Source organism: Polypterus senegalus, chromosome 18 (assembly GCF_016835505.1).
Source record: "Polypterus senegalus isolate Bchr_013 chromosome 18, ASM1683550v1, whole genome shotgun sequence".
NCBI lineage: Eukaryota > Metazoa > Chordata > Cladistia > Polypteriformes > Polypteridae > Polypterus > Polypterus senegalus.
Window position 1 is genome coordinate 60,797,456 of NC_053171.1, and position 17,576 is coordinate 60,815,031.

At 37.7% G+C, this 17,576-nt stretch overlaps 1 protein-coding gene across 2 annotated transcripts in view; it reads left to right on the forward strand.

Moving 5' to 3' along the window:
- ttbk2a (tau tubulin kinase 2a) overlaps positions 1–17,576 on the forward strand; it is a 253,506-nt gene that overhangs the window by 83,272 nt on the left and 152,658 nt on the right. For both annotated transcript variants that reach the window (XM_039741334.1, XM_039741335.1), the window contains exons 2-3: positions 9,095–9,266; positions 16,570–16,717. In XM_039741334.1, the coding sequence (XP_039597268.1) occupies positions 9,198–9,266; positions 16,570–16,717 (217 nt within the window). In that variant the 5' untranslated portion in view covers positions 9,095–9,197. The remainder of the gene's footprint in view (positions 1–9,094; positions 9,267–16,569; positions 16,718–17,576) is intronic.

The window sequence follows — 17,576 nt, forward strand, 5'->3', positions numbered from 1 at the left end:
AGAAGTTGAATGATTTCTACTCATTGTCACAAATCTTGCTTTGTATGCCAACAGATATATTTATGAATAAAAATAGCTCAAATTATTTTTGGTTGGGTTAAATTGTTTAATTTGATGACCATGACATCAGCATAGCAGCATTTTATGGGAACAGCTTTGGTTTAAACATCTTCATTTTGTAGTGCAGATGCATAGGTGCTGCCATATTGTTTGTAGAAATGACCTGCATTGCTAATCTTATGATATGTGTCCTGTGATGTCATCACCATGCCCCTATAAAAATGGCAGCATAGTAATCAACTTGTCCTAGTATAATGATAAAATTCAAAAATTACAGAAGACATCTGGTTAGCGATTTAGTTAGGAAATGGATATTGAATTACTAAATGCTTATTTTGACTTTGATTCTTGTTACACATTAGATTTTGTCAATTCGAACAATACATCATAGACAAAAATTCGCGGAGATACATTCCATAATGTTATTTGGATCATGCATATGCTCAGCTTCATCTTAAGGAATCAGGAAACAGTAAAAGGCTTTTACTATTTAACAGCCGATGGCAAGTTACAATGTTGTACATTTTCGCTGTAATTGACGTCTAGTCATTGGGTGTGTGAGACTTGCAGACCATAGTTGCTTATCTTGTCACCAGACCATGTCACTTTAAATATCTGAAAACTGAAGTGTCATGTCACACAGTCATGTTTGTGACATTTAATAAGATGCTGTCTAATGGAGCTGGTGCTATCCAAAGGAGCTTCAGGCATGGCGAGTTCAGCCACAATCTGTTTTTTCCTTTTTCCATTCTGTCATGATATGTAAAACAAGAGACATCAGAAAGACAAGCGTCATCTTCTTTGTGCAATCCAAAGCATCCATATTCCTTATTCCTGGTTGCTTCATTGTATTCATTGTACTTCCTCATTGTATTCATTGGTTGTCATTGGTTATCAGCTCTTATGCACACAGAATCAACCCCACCTATGTTTCCCATGTTCTCTAATCTGCTTATTCAGTTCAGGTGTGTGGAGACCAGTGCAGGCAGTAGTGGGAACAATCTGGGAACTGTACCTCAAAATCACAGACTGTGTAGAATTATTCAAAGAAATTATGGAAAAGCCTAAAAGGTTTGAGTACTGAATCATTGTTCAAATTCAATCATTTTGTATATAAAGCTTTGAGAAATGTTCGCCCCTTCCTGAATTTTTAAGTAATTTCAAAATTTTGACACTGTATATTTTAAAATCTAACTAAGTCAAGTCAAGTTGGGGAGCATGCACTAGTACAGTGCGTTGCCAATCTCACCACACGACGAAATAGCCCAGGTTCCCGGTTGGCAACCATCCAGGCAGACACACGGTCCAGTCCCACCCTCCGGAAATGACCCTCTATCTGTCGCAGTCAGGTGTTACTTTGGCGACCTCTTGCCCTGGTCCAGACATTTGGATCCCAACGGCTGGAGTGCCTTAACTGATGCTCCCTCACAATGCAGGTAATGTGTTTCATTCAGGACTCCATGACCAAGTAACACATTTTAAATTAATCGAAAACTTCATACAATACCAACTAGCTACATCAGTCCCAGTTAAAGGAATAGCTGAGTCATCTGGTTGAACACAGCCAAGCTGCTTATGATAAACTTGACTTATTTTGACTGTTACCCACAAGAGTCCGAAGTCATGCTTTTTCATTGATATTCTCCTGAAATGTTTCTTCTGTCTTTCCCAATTGATTCTATAGAGAAAAACAGTCTTTCTCTTTTTTTTTTTTTTAAATTCCTTATCCACACACTTATCCTAAATCTGGAAACCTTTTAATGGACCTAATCATATCATTTCAACTTTACATTCAAAACATATATTTATGTATACCTTTATCAATTGTCTTATCTTTTGAAACAGTGCCACATATTTTTACACATTGCCTTTAACCAAACATATTCCCAAACTCTCTTAAATTCCTTCAGAATACACTTCAGTCTCAGAGATCTTCCACATTGCACAACATACTCAAACTTACTTAAACTATCTTTAACGCATTTATACTTTCTCAAGTTTTATTATTATATTATTTAGCATCTACTATTTAAAGTATTTTTGTAATCTTTTCCTCTCGTGTTTACCTGTATTTCATTCCATACAATAGAATGTACAAGTTTAAGCCTTCATTTTGTGTTGCTGGGCAACTGTGCTAAACACTGCTGCACCTAGCTAAGTTACTTAATGATTAATGTCAAGCATTTAAAACAATATCCATAACACACATCACACACACACACACACACAAACACACACCCACACTAGTATTATCTATGCTCAGTACACATTTCACATTTACTAAAAGCATCATAGCACTCTTAGTATCATGCACATATACCAGCATCATTTTATTCTTAAAAGAAATTGTCTCCTTTATATTTTGTAATTATTGAAAGGACATTTTTTGTTAACATTTGATCAGGGACTGAATGAAAGATGCTTTGTACATTTATAAACATTTTTATAAGCAAAATTGTAGATGTTTCCTTTTTGTCACATATTACACATAGTCAAAGCTCATTTTAACCTAAATTTACACACAGCTCTGGAAATGTATCAGATTTTTTAAAATTTTGGTTTGTAACTCCAATTCTAAAACAAAGTTTGGACGCTGTGTAAAATGTAAATATAAACAGAATTCAGTTATTTGCATATCTCATAAATATTTTCTTCACAAAATAACATGGAAAACATATCAAATGTTTAAACTGAGAAAATGTACCATTTTAAGAAATTTAAGGTCATTTTGAATTTGAAGGTGGCAACACGTCTCAAAAAATCTGGGACAGAGCCATGTTTAACACTGTGTAGCATCCCCTTTTCTTTTAACAACAGTCTGTGAACATCTGGGAACTGAGGAGACCAGTTGCTGTTTTTTTAGGAGAGGAATGTTGTCCAATTTTTGTCTGATAGAGGATTCTAGCTGCTCAGTAGATCTTAGTTTTCTTTGTTCTACTTTCCATTTTAGGATGTATCAAATGTTGTCAATTGGTGAAAGATCTGGAATTTTCAGCACCCAGACTCTTGTACTACAAAGCCGTGCTGTTGTAACAGATGAAGTATGCAGTTAAGCATTATCTTGCTGAAATATGCAAGGCCTTTCCTGAAAAAGATGTCAGCTGAATGGGAGCATATGTTGCTTTAAAACCTAGGCATCGATGGTACCTTTCCAGGTGTGTAAGCTGCCAATTCCATAGACACTGATGCACCTTCATACAATTAGAGATGCAGGCTTTTGAAATTTGTGCTGATAACAAGCCAGATAGTCCCTCTCCTCCTTAGTCTAGAGGATGTGGCATCCATGTTTTCCAAAAAGAATTTCAAATTTCGATTCATCTGATGATAGAATGGTTTTCCACGTTGCCTCAGTCCATTTTAAATGAGTTTTGGCCCAGAGAAGACGCTGATGTTTTTGAGTCGTATTCACATGTGGCTTCTGCTTTGCATGAATAGAGCTTTAACCTGCATTTGTGAATGGCATGGTGAACTGTGTTCACAATGATTTCTGGAAGTGATCCTGAGCCCATGCAGTGATTTCCATGGCAGAATCATGCCTGTTTTTAATGCAGTGGTGCCAGAGGGCCTGAAGATCACAGACACCCAATATTGATTTTTGTCCTTGCCCCTTGAATACAGAGATTTCACTAGATTCCCAGAATATTTTGATGATGTTATGTACTATAGATGAGATATTTAAAGTCTTTTAAGTTTTATGTATTGAGGAACATTATTCCACAATTTGTAGACCTATTTTTTGCAGACTGCTCTGCCCGCCTTTACTTCTGAGAAGACTCTACCTGTCTACAATGCTGTTTTTATACCCAAAAATGTTATTGACCTGTTGCCACTTAACCTAATAGGTTGTAAAATTAGTTGCAAAGTGTTCCTCTTGATCTTTCTTTTTAGTACCACTTATTTTTCCAACCTTTTGCCTCCATCCCATCTTTTTTGAGAAATGCTGCCATCAAATTCAAAATGAGCCAATATTTTTCATGAAACAGTAAAATGTCTCACTTTCAACATTTGATATGTTTTCTTTGTTCTATTGTGAATAAAATACGGGTTTGCAAATCATTTCATTCTGTTTTTATTTACATTTTACACAGCATCGCAACTTTTTCATAATTGGGGTTGTAATACTAATACATATCAGTCAATGAAGTCTCATTCACACATCATTTCGTAGTCATAGAACAGCATTTTCAAATATACTGCATTCCTTCAAGATGTTCTAATCACTTGCATCATTTTCCCTGAACGTGTCATCTTCTGTAATAACTAAAGCATCATTTTTCAACTTTCATACATCCTCTCGATCTGTCTTACTCAAAACTGTCTCTCGCTTGCACGACTTCCTTACTTGTGTAACTTTGCTTTGCAGTTAATTATTTATTTTAACCAGTCCCCCCATTACAGTATGTTAATAGTATCTTCGATCTCGCCATGCTTCCTACTTCATCATTGGTCTGCTTCCTCCCACGTTCTGAACACTAGCCATCAATAACACCACAACATCTTTGCTTCCGGAACCTTATTTTACCCACTCTCCATTACTCTGTCTATACCACTTAAATACATTAATTCCTAAATCTAAGACCTGCCTTTTGCGCTACATATTTATTGTAAGCCTTAGTTTTTTTACTGGTTTTTCCAGACCTACAACCTCAATTTACACATTGTACAGTCTCAGTCGGAATAGTCATATATTTATTTTCTTTCAATTCGATGAAAATTAATACATCTATGTATTTACAAATCATGTACAAAAAGAAACATACTTTAATAAAGAAGAGTGAGTTAACTGCCCTCTCCTTACTTTACTAATCTGGATGAACAAGCAAAACATACAACATCCTCTGCTGATGTCAATCACAGCTACGGATTTCAGCAAAGATCGACTCCACAGTGTCCACTCTGCCACAAAGAGGACACACAAACACTACATAGAAAAAATAAGCCTTACAATCTATACCAACGACAAAAATCTTAAAATTTTTGTCTAAGTCCTACTCTTTTTCTTAGAGCACTTGTACAAACACAAAGAGCCTCTTTTTTTATATAAACTAAATCTACACTCCTCCTAAGAGTGACCTATTAATTCTGACCTCCCTAATTGTTTGCTTCCTTGGCATTTTTGCCAAAGCAAGCTTCTGCTAAGGTCATTTGGCACTCCTCCTGGAACCTCCTAGGGATAACCTCATACAAAATGAGCTCTTTCTCTTGTAGTAACTTTCAATCCCATTCCAGTATCCACTATTTAAGATAATTCATACAAACTGGCCAGGCTCCCGGGTTTGTAGTAATCCACTTACCACAAAAATTTTTTTCAGCCCCACAACCTCAAAAATAACAACCCTTCCTAGTTAATTTGCTATAACAATAGCCAGTTACCAAAGAATGAGCCTGTGCCCCCAGACCTTTGTGTCAGAACGGTATTCAATAGAATTTTCATCTGCTCTTTATACACTCACTACTTAGTGTAATTCACTGAGGCATCACTCCAAGTGGCCAGGTTCAGCTCTGTTTGACAGTAATCAGCTCAGTAATACCTTAAAAAAATGAACCGATGACCCAAGTGACCCACTGGATCAGGATTAAACAAGAATTTTTTGCCTCTAACTCAGCCCCTCACTAGGTTTACTGGAAGAAGAAACCTACAGTGAGACGGTACTTGGAGTACTTTTACTTACCTACTGGGTCCTCCAATATTGTGCTTCCACTATATTGGGCAGTAGTGTTGAAACCTATAAGTACTCTATAGGCTTTCCCTTATTTACAAACTTGTTTACAATAATCGCTCAATTTAGTCCTCTGTTTGCACTTTCACCTGCTGTTTCTGCACTTTTTAGTTCAAAAAGAGAAGTTTTTTATCATGTCTTCTTTAGCAGAGTGAAATTCCTGTGAAACTGACACAAACCATGTAATAGCAATAATGCTCACCTTTAAACGGTGACACGTTTGTGTCAGTTCCCAAATCTTTGTCCTGCTTTCTGGATACCCAAACCTCCTATTTCTCCATGCTAGCTCGCCAAATTATTTTGTGGAAAAAACTTTCCTCTATATGCAAATAAATCATTCTTGGAGACCAGATGAAAATGCAGAACGATGCTTTATTTGCACATAGATTTGCACAAATGTCTTAGTCCATGGAGTGGTAGTGTCGATTTTTCCATTATTCAGAACATCACTTTGTTAATAGGGGTGTCCTACCGGTCTTCTCATTGATCTTATCACCGCTTCATAGTAGGGGTGTTTGGGCTTTATAACTTGTTTGTCCTCACTTTTTAAAGGGGTTCTGATTAAACATCTACTTCATTTTAACCTTAGCAACTACCTTGATGATTCCTCTTAAGATGAGGCAACCCTTAAGTGCTCAAGCTTTAAGCAAAGTTTAGTTAACTCTTTAGTTAATTTCAGTGCTTTTCCTTATGCTTTTAAAAATCCATTGTTACAATTTCATTTTATATGCTTGTATTAAATTGTAAGAATTACAATTTGTTAATTAAAAATATTTCATTAAAATTCTATTATATCAATGTGAAATGTTTGGTGATTTTAAACAAAATGGCTACCAGATCTTTTCAGATGGTAACTAAGGTAGGATGCATGTGTGTTCAAGTGATGCAGAAGATTTTGAGGAGGTCAAGAAGGTGTTGAAGAATCTAGATGTCTATGCATGTCAAAATCTGACCAGAATGTGAAAAAAGTTGAAGAAAGTGTTTGAAATGATTGATGACTCAGCATCAGAATGATTGCGGTACTGGTCTACTTTGATAAAGGAATTGTCAAATTCCTTATTATTTATGTTGAGCTCTTCATATGAGGTGAATATTTTAGTGATCATTCCAAAGTGACCTGAACTATGAATAAGTTCTAGCTCAGTGTTTTCCAGTCTCCTTTACTGAAATCGGTTAAAAAAAAATCTGTTATTATCTAACTACTTAAAACTGCAGTAGCGGTTTCTCTCAATAGTTTTTGTTTTAGGTAATCCTATCTAGTATCTGGAAACAGTCTAATTAATTGGTCGCAGGACACCTAATATATGCCAAGAAAACATTCCAAACACTGTTACATTACCACCACTTCCCTGATTCCAAAGCTGACATAAGGCTGGATTTGTTCAAAATTTTGATTCTAGACTCCTCATGTTGCATTAGAAAATGAGATGATTGGGAATAAGGTGATATTTTCACAGTCCTCACTTGTGTGTTTGGATAATAATTATCCTACTGTAGCCTCATCTTTATGTTTTTAGCTCATAGTAGTAGAACCTAGCCTGTTTTTCTGTGACTGTAGAGTGTCTGCTTAAAGTTTTATGCATCGTCCCTCAACTGACCGAGGAGATGGAGGCCCATATAAGGCTAAATTCAATAGTTCCTGATTCCCCCCTCATCCCAAGAGGGAATGTGGGAAACTGTAGCCAAGTATCACTCTTGCCCACTAGCAGCTTGGGGGATTTCAACTCTTCTATAAGAAAACCCCATAAGAGGATTGTTTAACTTGAGTAAAGACATTCCATCTGTGTTGTCTTTTTCCCCTGCAGTTTACAGTGATATCCTACATGCTGTTACTCTGACACCATAGGGAATGTGCAATGTAAGTAATTAGTTAGGTCCTTAAGTATTCTGATATTGACAAAGGTGTTGTTATTTTAGCTTTGGTGAATTGTTTAGGTATTACAGACCTTTCTACACATCATCCCCTCCTTATTAAGTGACCAAAAGTAGTTGGAGAATTAACTGACAAGCTGTTTCATGGGCAGTTCCCTTTTTATTTCATTAAGTTAACCAGGTAAAGGGTCTGAAGTGTGAAAGAAAACATCATGCTCTGTCCTGGACCAGTATTTTTTGGACAGATGAAACGAAGAGCAAAATGTACCTGAATGACTAAAACGGAATATGAATAATGTAAGGAGTGGCTCATACCACATCTTCTGTAAAATGGTGGAGGTAATGCTATGACACTGACATATGCATGGCTGAAAATGAAAGGGGGGGGGGCACTAGTGTTTATTAATACGAGTGCTGACAGAAACAAACAAAGCATATCTGAGGGTTCATACCTCAGCAGTCATTGACTGCAAGGGATTTCAGCCAATCAAGTATTGATAATGATCATTATGTTTAGGGTTATTTTAGCTTGTCCAATTATTTTTGAGCCTCTGAATGTGTAAAAATGGCTGTCATTGCTAAACAGTTCTTGTGATATATTTGTTAAGCCCCTTAAATAAAATAAACCCCTTAAATGAAAGCTGACAGTTTACACTTCAGTTACATCTTGATTTCTTTTTTTTAAATCTGTTGTGTTGGCATAGAGAGTCTAAACGGGGAAAAAAAAAAGTTTTTTATGGATACTTATCAAGCTGAATGGAGTTGAGTACTCCTTTCTAGCATCAAGTTAGAGATGCCAGGAACTTTCTTTGGACCTGCATGAAGGCACCCTATCTTTATTTAAAAAAAACATGGAATATGGTAAGATTTGTACAGAATTAAGACATTTAAGGAAAAGTACACAGTGAATGTCGTAAAAAAGAACAAACAGCCTTTACATTTAAGAAAGAAACTTGAACTGGGTTTCCATTAGAAATTAATCTTTACAAGCATCATATCAGACATGTGGCCTTTTGTCTTTGTTTTTTTTTTTTGTTTGTTTGCATATGTTTCTTATGTCACCTCTGCCAGTTTATTTTTAGTATGTGTGTACATGCTTTTTCTTGCCCCGAAAATATTGTGATGCATGGTAATGAATTTTGGTAGTCCCCCGTGCATACTTTGAGAATCTGCATTACTCGGCACAATTTTGAGGCGGATTTGAGATCATGACTCTTGAGAGTCATGAACCAGGCTCACCATCATTAAAAAAACAAAAAAAAACCACCTCTGAGTGAATGAAATGTGTTGTCATCAATTTGTGCTTTTCAATTGCAAACAGGAATCTTAGAAAATGTCTCTTTATCCACTCTTGGATGCACCTTTCACTTAGCTGTATTTTGCCGTTTTTGTCTCAAAATTATCAGAAGTGTGTGTTTAGTTTTTCTTTTTTTTCATTGCAGGCAGAGGCTAGCAGGCCTGAAGGCAGGCACCTTGGAGCCCAATGCTTACTCTTGAACTGGACAACGCATAGGGGAGAAGCTCAGTCCACGCCAGTTTGGCAGGATGAGCGGAGGAGTAGAACAGGCTGACATCCTTTCTGTCGGCTTCCAAGTGAAGGAACGATGGAAAGTGGTAAGTACTCTGATTGAAACAAGGTGTATTTCATTCAGAAATTCCAGACTGATGACAATCCAGCGTGACTTTTAATATGTACAGAAGAATGCTACATTTTTTTCCCTTTTTCTCAAATTCACAACGTGAAAGATGTTATTGATTTTTAGATTTATGTCTTTAAAACAACATTACAAAAATAAATGGAAAGCTAAATGGAGCAAAGTTTTTTTTTTTTTTTTGCTGTACCAATTTAGTTATTTTGTTTTTTTCCAGAGCAATGTACAAATTGCAAATCAAAAATATAATTATATCAGCAATTCAGCATTTGGCACATTGATGGATCAAAGTTCATAGGTCACAGTTCAACACTATCTAATCAGTAGATGATAACAATGTACACTCAGTGAACAATTTAAGAGTTACACTTGCCAATTAATACACATCATGTGGTGCATGCACACATACAGTTACATATACAGGTGCATCTCAATAAATTAGAATATCATCAAAAAGTTACTTTATTTCAGCAATGCAACTCAAAAAGTGAAGCTCATATATTATATAGATTTCATTACACACAGAGTGATATATTTCAAGCATTTATTTCTTTTCATTTTGCTGATTATGGCCTACAGGTAATGAAATCTCAAAATTCAAAATCTCAGAAAATTAGAATATCACACAAGACCAATAAAAAAAAAATTAATACAGAAATGGCATACTGAAAAGTATGTCCATGTACGCACTCAATACTTGGTCAGGGCTCCTTTTGCATGAATTACTGCATCAATGCGGCGTGGTATGGAGGCGATCTGCCTGTGGCACTGCTAAGATGTTATGGAAGCCCAGGATGCTTTGATAGCGGCCTTCAACTCGTCTGCATTGTTGAGTCTGGTGGCTCTCTTCTTCCTCTTGACAATACCCCATAGATTCTCTATGGGGTTTAGGTCAGGCGAGTTTGCTGGCCAATCAAGCAAAGTGATACCATGGTCATTAAACCAGTTATTGTGTACATAGACATACTTTTCAGTAGGCCAACAGTTCTGTAATAAAAATCTTTTTTTTTTTTAAATATATGATCTTATGTAATATTCGAACTTTCTGAGATTTTGATTTTTGAGTTTTCATTACCTGTAGGCCATAATCGGAAAAATTAAAAGAAATAAGTGCTTGAAATATCACTCTGTATGTAATGAATCTATTAACTACTTGTGACCCATTTGTTGAGAAACACCAAAATGGATAATACATCAGATTGATTACAGGAGAAGATCCCCCTTTTCTTCATTCATTGGTCAGTAGTACTGTCTTCCATTCAGACACACAGTATTATGGGAATGACATCCTTCCTCTTGACATTTAAGGCAGAGTTTTCAGGAATTAACTGTTAATATTTTAGACAACAAAGCACATATTTTGCATGTTTTACCATAATAATGAATAACTTACTTGTGGATTATGTGACGTGTTGCATGAGAATTTAAAAAAGTCCTTCCATAGATGTTTTCACATTGTTGTTGGACAGAACTAGTTCCAGTACTCTTCTATTGTGTCATAAACATTTTTCTCTTGTTAAGCATAAAAACATTTTTTTGCCCTTCACTATGAAGCACATGGGGTGGGGTAAGTAATACTTGAACACAATATTGTTTTTGGATGGCATTTGCTTTTAAGATGTATCTGGTTGAGACATTGGGACATCTTAGGTCTTAGTTAAACAAAGAATCTTAATGCATTGAGTGGTCTCCTCTTATTTGTCAAATTTCTAAAATAACTTTATTGGCTTAAGTAGGGCATAATGTGTCTCTCAGTAATCCTTCATTAAGCATAATGCTCATGAATCCATAACACTTGATACAACGAAATTAAGCTCTCAACTTCACCAATAGCTTTACCCACGTATTAAAGGGTCTTGGTATGCCACACTGCACAAAGATGAATAATCATTTTATCAGTGCTTTTTAAGTGCTATTACAACCTATAGATAATTTTTGTTAAAGTGTTGTTACAGCCCAGTGTGTGACAGATAGATGCATTAATGCTAGTACCGCATGTAATGCATTACCAGCAGATTACTATTCTTCATATGTGTATAACATAGTGAGCTTTGGTTGATACATGACTTTTGCAAAGTGAAAGAGTTTTTGGTAAGCAGACTTGTCATGCAGTAAGTGGGGTGGAATGGTTAGGTTCTATATGGACAGTGTCTTCATTTGCATACTTTTAAAAACTGTATTTTATTTATATATATATATATATATATATCATCATATATATATATATAATATACTGTGTATATATATATATATATATTTTATATATATATATATATTTTATATAATGTTAAAAAAGTTTAAAGATGGAACATTACATTAAGAAAATATGGTTAACACACAAGTTGTTGTTAGAAGATGATGTCTTAACACTAGAATCCCTGAAGCCTACGAAAAAACTCGTAATCCCGGGCTACCTTAAATTCCTTTGCACTTCTCCAAATAGCATCTTTTGTTTTGTAAATGTGTCAATCAGCACAAGCAGCAGGCTGACCCATCAAAATTTACACCAGGCATTACAGACTTAAAATAAATGTATCTTCTTCTTTCGGCTGCTCCTGTTAGGAGATGTCCTCTGCATCTTGTTCTTTTACACCCATCACCTGCATGTCTTCTCTCACCACATCCATAAACCTTCGCTTAGGCCTTCGTCTTTTCCTATTCCCTGGCAACTCTATCCTTAGCATCCTTCTCTCAATATACCTAGCATCTCTCCTCAGCCCATGTCCAAACCAACACAATCTCGCCTCTCTGACTTTGTCTCCCAACAGTCCAGCATGAGCTGACCCTCTATTGTGTTCATTTCTAATCCTATCCATCCTCGTCGCACCCAATTCAAATCTTAGCATCTTTAAATCTGCCACCTCCAGCTCTGTCTCCTGCTTTCTGGTCAGTGCCACCGTCTCCAACCCATATAACATAGCTGGTCTTACTACCATCCTGTAGACCTTCCCTTTCACTCTTGCTCGTCTGTCACAAATTGCTCCTGACACTGTTCTCCACCCAGCCTCCACTCTCTTTTTCACCTCTCTTCTACAATCCCCATTATTCTGCACTGTTGATCCCAAGTATTTAAAGTCATCCACCTTTGTCAACTCTACTCTCTGCATCCTCACTATTCCACCGACCTCCCTCTCATTTACAGACATGTATTCTGTCTTGTTCCTACTGACCTTCATTCCTCTCCTCTCTAGAGCATGTCTCCACCTCTCTAGGGTCTCTTCAACCTGCTCCCTACTCTCACTACAGATCACAGTGTCAGCAGCAAACATCATAGTCCATGGGGACTCCTGACTAATCTTGTCTGTCAACCTGTCCATCACCATTCCAAGTAAGAAAGGGCTCATAGCCGAACCCGGATGTAATCCCACCTTCAACTTGAATGCATCCATCACTCCTACCGCAGACCTCATCACGGTCACACTTCCCTCGTACATATCCCGTACAACTCTCTGCCACTCCTGACTTCCTCATACAATACCACAGCTCCTCTCGAGGCACCCTGTCATATGCTTTCTCCAGGTTCACAAAGATGCAATGAAACTCCTTCTGGCCTTCTCTAAACTTCTCCATCAACATCCTCAGAGCAAACATTGCATCTGTGGTGCTCTTTCTTGGCATGAAACCATACTGCTGCTCACTAATAATCACCTCACTTCTTAACCTAGCTTCCACTACTCTTTCCCATAACTTCATGCTGTGGCTCATCAATTTTATTCCCCTGTGGTTACTGCAGTCCTGCACACCCCCCTTATTCTTAAAAATTGGCACCAGTACAATTATTCTCCACTCCTCAGGCATCCTCTCACTTTCTAAGATTCCGTTAAACAATCTAGTTAAAAACTCCACTGCCATCTCTCCTAAACACCTCCATGCTTCCATAGGTATGTCATCTTGACCAATGGCCTTTCCATTTTTTATCCTCTTCAAAGTTGTCCTTACTTCCTCCTTGCTAATCCATTGCACTTCCTGATTCACTATCTCCACATCATCTAACCTCCTCTCTGTCTCTCGTTTTCTTCATTTATCAGCCTCTCAAACTGTTCTTTTCATCTGCTCAACACACTTTCCTCGCTTGTGAGTGCGTTTCCATCTTTATCCTTTATTACCCTAACCTGCTGCACATCTTTCCCAGCTCGGTCCCTCTGTCTAGCCAATCGGTACAGGTTCTTTTCTCTCTCCTTAGTGTCCAACCTCTCATACGCCTTTTTTTTAGCCTTCACCACCTCTCTCTTCACCTTGTGTCTTATCTCTGTGTACTCTTGTCTACTTTCTGCATTTCTCTGACTATCCCACTTCTTCTTTGCCATCCTCTTCCTCTGTATACTCTCCTGTATTTCCTCATTCCGCCTCCAGGTTTCCTTTTCCTCCTTCCTCTTTTCAGATGTCATGCCAAACACCCTTCTTGCTGTCACCCTTACTACATCTGCTGTAGTTTCCCAGCTGTCTGGTAACTCTTCACTACCACTCAGTGCCTGTATCACCTCCTCCCTAAACTCAAACTTGCAGTCTTCCTTTTTCAACTTCCACCATTTGATCCTTGGCTCTGCTCTCACTCTCTTTCTCTTCTTAATCTCAAAAGTCATCCTACCGACCACAATCCTATGCTGCTTAACTACACTTTCCCCTGCCACCACTTTGCAGTCTTCAATCTCCTTCAGATCAACTCTTCTGCATAGGATGTAATCTACATATGTGCATCTTCCTCTACTCCTATATGTAACCCTATGTTCCTCCCTCTTCTTAAAATACATATTCACCACAGCCATGTCCATCCTTTTGGCAAAATCCACTATTCTCTGACCTTCTTCATTCCTCTCCTTGACACCATACCTACACATCACCTACTCGTCTCCACTGTTCCCTTCACCAACATGCCCATTGAAATCCGCTCTAATCGCCACTGTCTGTCCCTTGGGTACACTGTTCATCACTTCATCCAACTCGCTCCAAAAATCTTCTTTCTCACCCATTGCACACCCAACTTGCGGTGCATATGCACTAACAACATTCATCATCACACCTCCAATTTCCAGCTTCATAATCATTACTCTGCCTGACACTCTTATTTAGATAGAACAATTTGAATCCACCTCCAATCGACCTGGCCTTACTCCCCTTCCATTTAGTCTCAAGCACGCACAATATATCAACCTTCCTTATCTCCATCATACCTGTTAACTCTCTCCCCTTACCAGTCATACTGCCAACATTCAAAGTGCCTACCCTCAGTTCCACTCTCTTCACTTTCCTCCTCTCCTGACACGTCTCCCCCCTCTTCTTCTTCTTCGGCCAACAGTAGCCCAATTTCCGCCAGTGCCCTGTTGGCTAACAGTACTGGTGGCAGTCATTGTTAACCTGGGGCTCAACCGATCCGGTATGGCTATTTGTATTGTTGTCCGCATATTGATTTGGCAATTTTTTACACCGGATGCCCTTCCTGCCATAACCCTCCCCATTTATCCAGCTTTGGACCAGCATGAAGAAACACACTGGTTTGTGCATCCCCTGTGGCTGGGTTACTCAAATCAAATGTATGTTCTTAATATATTACAGTAATAATAATAGCAGCTTACTACTCAAAACGCAGAGCGCTCGGTCTTGAACTCTGAACCTTTTAGTTATAAGGCAGCAGTTCTTACCTCTGCAATATCCAAGAAGGCATATCAGCTTTCTGTCGATTGATATTTGGGATTGGGTTTTTAACTCCTTGACAGCAACATGTAGATTGAATGATTTTTTTTTTATTTTGCTTTGGTTATATTCTTGAATTAAAGCACACATATTTATTTGGTATTTGGGCTAAAGTCTCCTCACTTTACACACTTCATGTCATTATTAATATAACATGGAAAAAGTTTCTGCTTTAGACATGTGTTCAGCATTTCTTGCCTCACATTTCCTTTCAACCTACCCTTACAGAGATCGTTGTAGACACGGAACACACATGAAATCTATATATTCCAAATTACAATATATTATTTACCCTATATAACTCCAGGCACCTCACACACAGATAAACACAATTGAACTGGGAGAACTTTTTGCCCGAGTTGAGCATGGTTGGTGGGGGGATGGGACAGCAGGTTGCTTGCTGCTTGTGCTGATCAACACATTTATAAAACAAAAGATACTGGTGGAGAGGTGCGAAGGAATTTAACGTGGCCCGGGATTACTAGTTTTTTAGTAGGCTTCAGGGATTTTAGTGTTAATGGCTCATTGCTCATGGTCTGGAATCCCTACAGATTTTATTTTTTCTCCAGCCGTCTGGAGTTTTTGTTTTTCTGTCCCCCCTGGCCATTGAACCTTACTGTTATTCGATGTTAATTAATGTTGATTTATTTTGCTTTCTTATTGTGTCTTTTATTTTTCTATTCTTTATTATGTAAAGCACTTTGAGCTACTGTTTGTATGAAAATGTGCTATATAAATAAATGTTGTTGTTGTTGTTGCTCACAAATAAGAACACAATGAATATCTAATAGTATAAATTTTACCATGAATTCTGTTTCTTCACATATTTCAAGTCAAGCTTATTCCTTAATGTGTCCTTTCCGTTAATTGTATTTCAGTCAGATATCTTCTCTGTCCTCTTCAGTAGCTTATATTGCTGGAAACTTATGTTAAGAGTTTCTTCTTCCAGATGTTCATTGCTATGTTTTCATCAGAAATCAAGTCACAAGCCTGTTTATTGATCTCAAGCAGGACCATACCAGCCCCCACTCAGAAGCCCTGTGCCTGTTAGAGATCTCTTGCTCTCTTTGAAACAATTAGGCAGTGTTTGCTGGGGTGTCTGGAATCTGGCACGGCTAAACAGAGCTGCTTAGCATAGCTTGCTGCTCATTAAAATGTATGTCTGGATACTGTCTGCTGCCTCGTACAGGGTTAGTCAATCATTTCAATGTCAGAAAGTAGGCATGAAGCTACAGAAGCTGGAGTAGCAATGCTTTGGCTGAATCCTACTAACGATGAATTTGATTTTTACTGACTGAGGAGACTTTTGTCCTAGTACAAAACTTCTATAATTAAAGCAGTTTTCATATTCTTAGGCTGAGATTGCCCACTTCCTCATTTGTGAGAATGCTTGTTCTCCCCCTTTATATTGCTTGGGTCCCCTCTTTTGACTGTTTACTTTATATGACACACCTGCATTCAGGTTCAATCTCATTTGGTGTCATCAAGTAAAGGAAGCTCAAAACTCCCAGGTAGCACCATGTATCTTACTTTAACAATCTAAATTTGTACTGCCATTATCTGCGTTCTTCCAGGTGAAGAAAATTGGAGGTGGAGGTTTTGGAGAGATCTATGAGGCCTTGGATCTGTCATCCCGTGAGTGTGTGGCTTTGAAAGTGGAATCAGCACAACAACCCAAACAGGTCCTCAAAATGGAAGTGGCAGTTTTGAAGAAGCTGCAAGGTGAGCACCAAATCAGTCATTTAAGCACAATGCAATACCACAGGAAACATTTGCAGCAGGATTTTGATTATTGCCATCTGGCATATAACTGAAACTTACATGATTGGTTACAAGCGCTGTGGATTTTCTTTTTTTGTGTAAAGATATATTTATTTGCAGAAATCGTCACAACAGAAGACCTGTAATATGGCAATCATGCACAGTGCTACAGTATATATAAGCAGTCCAGTCTGAAGTACCATCAACCCAGGAAATCATCAGAAAAATATTAAATACCACTGCTAAACAGCCCCACCCCACTCTGAGATTTTATGAGTAAAAATTACTGTATTAAAAGATTCAGCTTGCTTGTTTTTTAATGATGATAACACCAGAGTGAATTTAGTGTAACGTGCTTGATGTTTCCTTAACCTGAATAGATATACATTTGACAGGTTTGAACTGATGCCATCTGTATGTAATTTGAATGAGTGGGTGATAGGATGCAAATATCCAGTTTACAGTTAGGTCTGAGGGAATCTAGCCCAGGGTCAAATCTCTCTGATAACCCATGCTGTAAGCAATTCTTTGAATACTGTGTTAATGCTTCTCACTGGTAGTGCAAGTGCTGAAACTTAATATAAAGTGTATACTCTGTGAGAAGGAGAGGGTCTGTAATGATTGAGGTATTGGTATCTCCAGGGAAATCCCTGTTTAGAAGCAACAATGCTACGTAAAAATAGGACAAACATGAAAGAGTTGAACTCCAAAACATTCAGTGATTGTCAGCAAATATTTTTGAGTGCTTGTATGGACAGTCTTGCTCCATCAAGTATTCAGTCTTTTGAATGAACATCAATTTTTGGTTCTGAGATTTCCT